The sequence below is a fragment of the Triticum dicoccoides genome, chromosome 2A, assembly GCF_002162155.2.
Source record: "Triticum dicoccoides isolate Atlit2015 ecotype Zavitan chromosome 2A, WEW_v2.0, whole genome shotgun sequence".
In the NCBI taxonomy this organism is placed as follows: Eukaryota; Viridiplantae; Streptophyta; class Magnoliopsida; order Poales; family Poaceae; genus Triticum; species Triticum dicoccoides.
Genome location: NC_041382.1, coordinates 114,332,419 through 114,334,605, shown reverse-complemented (window position 1 = coordinate 114,334,605; position 2,187 = coordinate 114,332,419). Strand labels below are relative to the sequence as shown.

Sequence of the window (2,187 nt, the reverse complement as noted above, 5' to 3'; positions counted from 1 at the left end):
ATTAAATAAAATACAAGGGATGTTTCTGCAAAATAATTCCTCCCCGCACGCTATCCACTTATATGTGGGTCACTGCCATGCTGGCACTTCATGTGGGTAGGGTGTACGTTTGAATACGGAAGGAGGCACCGTATTTGCATGACTGGACAAGTTCGAGCACTAGTTTTATGTATTTTGTAATTTTAGGCACCAAACTAACCGTGCAAGATAAGTTTAGGCACCTCCGGTGTATTTAACTCAAAAATTTTCTCTATATTGCGTGTAGGAAGTACATGCCCATAGAGGATGAAACTACAAGTCAAAAAGGAAAAAAAAAGGATGAAACCAAAATCACACATTGACTTCACGCTCACCGCTTACACCCACGGCCAACTCAAAACGTCAAGCACGAATCCACGCGTCCACCAGCCCCGCCAATGTCGCCTCGGATTCCCCGCCCTCAAGTAGAGCCTCTTTCGCCCGCCTCATCACCGCCAAAGTCCGCTCTCGGAGCACCCTCCCGCCGTCGGAGTCCATCATCCACCTGACCTTCTTGGCAACCTCCTCGGCCTTCACCACCTCCTTGTCGTACCCTTTCATCGTGACGGCCAGCTCCATCTCTTTCTCCAGGAACACCGCGTTCATTAGTTGCTCCGCGTACAACGGCCACGCCAGCATCGGCACGCCTGCCATGACCGACTCGAGCACCGAGTTCCACCCGCAGTGTGTCACAAAACAACCAACCGCATCATGGGCCAGCACGTCGCGTTGCGGCGCCCATGACTTCACGACGAGGCCCCTGCCCTGGGTCCGTTCAAGGAAACCCTGTGGGAGGAGGGCATCCAAGTCCGGCTCCGGCAGCTTCTCGGAGTTCTTCGACGAGTTGTCGCTTGGCGGGCTCCGCACCACCCACAGGAACCTCTGTCCACTGGCTTCCAGCCCGGCGGCCACCTTCCTCGTTTGTTTGGCGCTGAATCGGCCGAGGCTGCCGAAGGAGAGGAACACCACGCTGCCTTTGGGCTGCGTGTCCAGCCACGCGAGGCACTCGTCACCGCGCTTCACGCCCACCTCCTCCGACTTGATCAGTGGCCCAATACAGTACACCGGGGGCGTCCGGAGGCCGGATGGTGCGCAGAGTCCGGCCACGATGGTGTCCATGGCGCGCGGCTCCAGCGAGCGGAAGGTGTTGACGATGATGCCTTGGGACCGAAACATGTTGGTGCTCATGTTTAGAAATGCCTTGTAGGGCGCGCTGTCACGATCCATAAGCCGCTGAATGGCGTGCGTCGCCGGGAACGAGGTGATTCCCGGAGCGTGCACGAGTTCTTGGCCCATTTCCCTGAAGCTCCTCGTGCTTTTGCCGTGGAGAACCGCGAGGTGCAATAAGAAAGCCAAGATTTGCGCCCCGGAGGTGCAGAAGAAGTAGGCGGGGATGCGGAGCTCCGTGGCCACGTTGATGGCGGCGCCGCAGAAGAAGTCCAGCACGATGACAGCCGGGGTGTCGCCGGCGAGGAAGTCACGGAGATGCGGGTTGGAGAGGCGGACGACCTCGAAGGTCAGCATCTCCGGCGGCTCAGACCCGAGGAGCTTGACTTGTGGTAGACGGTGGAAAGAGATGTCGGGGTTGGCCGCGGAGACGCCGGCGAGGAAGGGGCCCGTGGCGCTGGTGTCGTGCGGCGAGTCGACGAGGGCGACAGTGACGGCCAGTCCACGAGCCGCGAAGAGCTTGCCGAGCTCGATCATGGAGACCAGATGCCCCATGCCCGGCGACGGGTAGAGCACCACCTGCGGCTTCCGGGGGCTCATGGTGGTGTTGGCTCCGGCGCCGACCATGTTGACGACAATAGCTTTCGCTTCTGATCGGCGGCGTGGATTTTTGGAGCGTATGTTTCCGTTAGGAATGTGTGTGCGAGACAGTGAGGAAGAGAGGGAGAGTAGGATGATTTGAGATGGAGATGATGAAGACGAACCAAAGATCTATTTATAGGGGCGCAACGGCTGGTGCTTTTGCGTCGATCCTTCCCATGACGGAACTCCAATCTGGCACCGAACCTTCTCAGGCTGCAGGCGGGTAGAGATTGAACCTAGACGCCCACTTTACTCGTATTAGTAAATGAGCACGTGCAATACATGTTGATAATTGCTCGTTGATATTAGAGAGAAAATTAACTGCATGTTGATATTAGATAGGATATCGATTACGTATAT

The 2,187-nt window shown here is 56.7% G+C and overlaps 1 protein-coding gene across 1 annotated transcript; it reads right to left on the bottom strand.

Annotated features, from left to right (window-relative positions):
* Positions 1–229: 229 nt before the first annotated feature.
* Positions 230–1,972, bottom strand: LOC119353707 (UDP-glycosyltransferase 1-like). Its single transcript, XM_037620358.1, has one exon. It carries the CDS (start codon positions 1,810–1,812, stop codon positions 382–384), a length of 1,431 nt encoding a protein of 476 aa, XP_037476255.1. The 5' UTR covers positions 1,813–1,972; the 3' UTR covers positions 230–381.
* Positions 1,973–2,187: the final 215 nt, after the last annotated feature.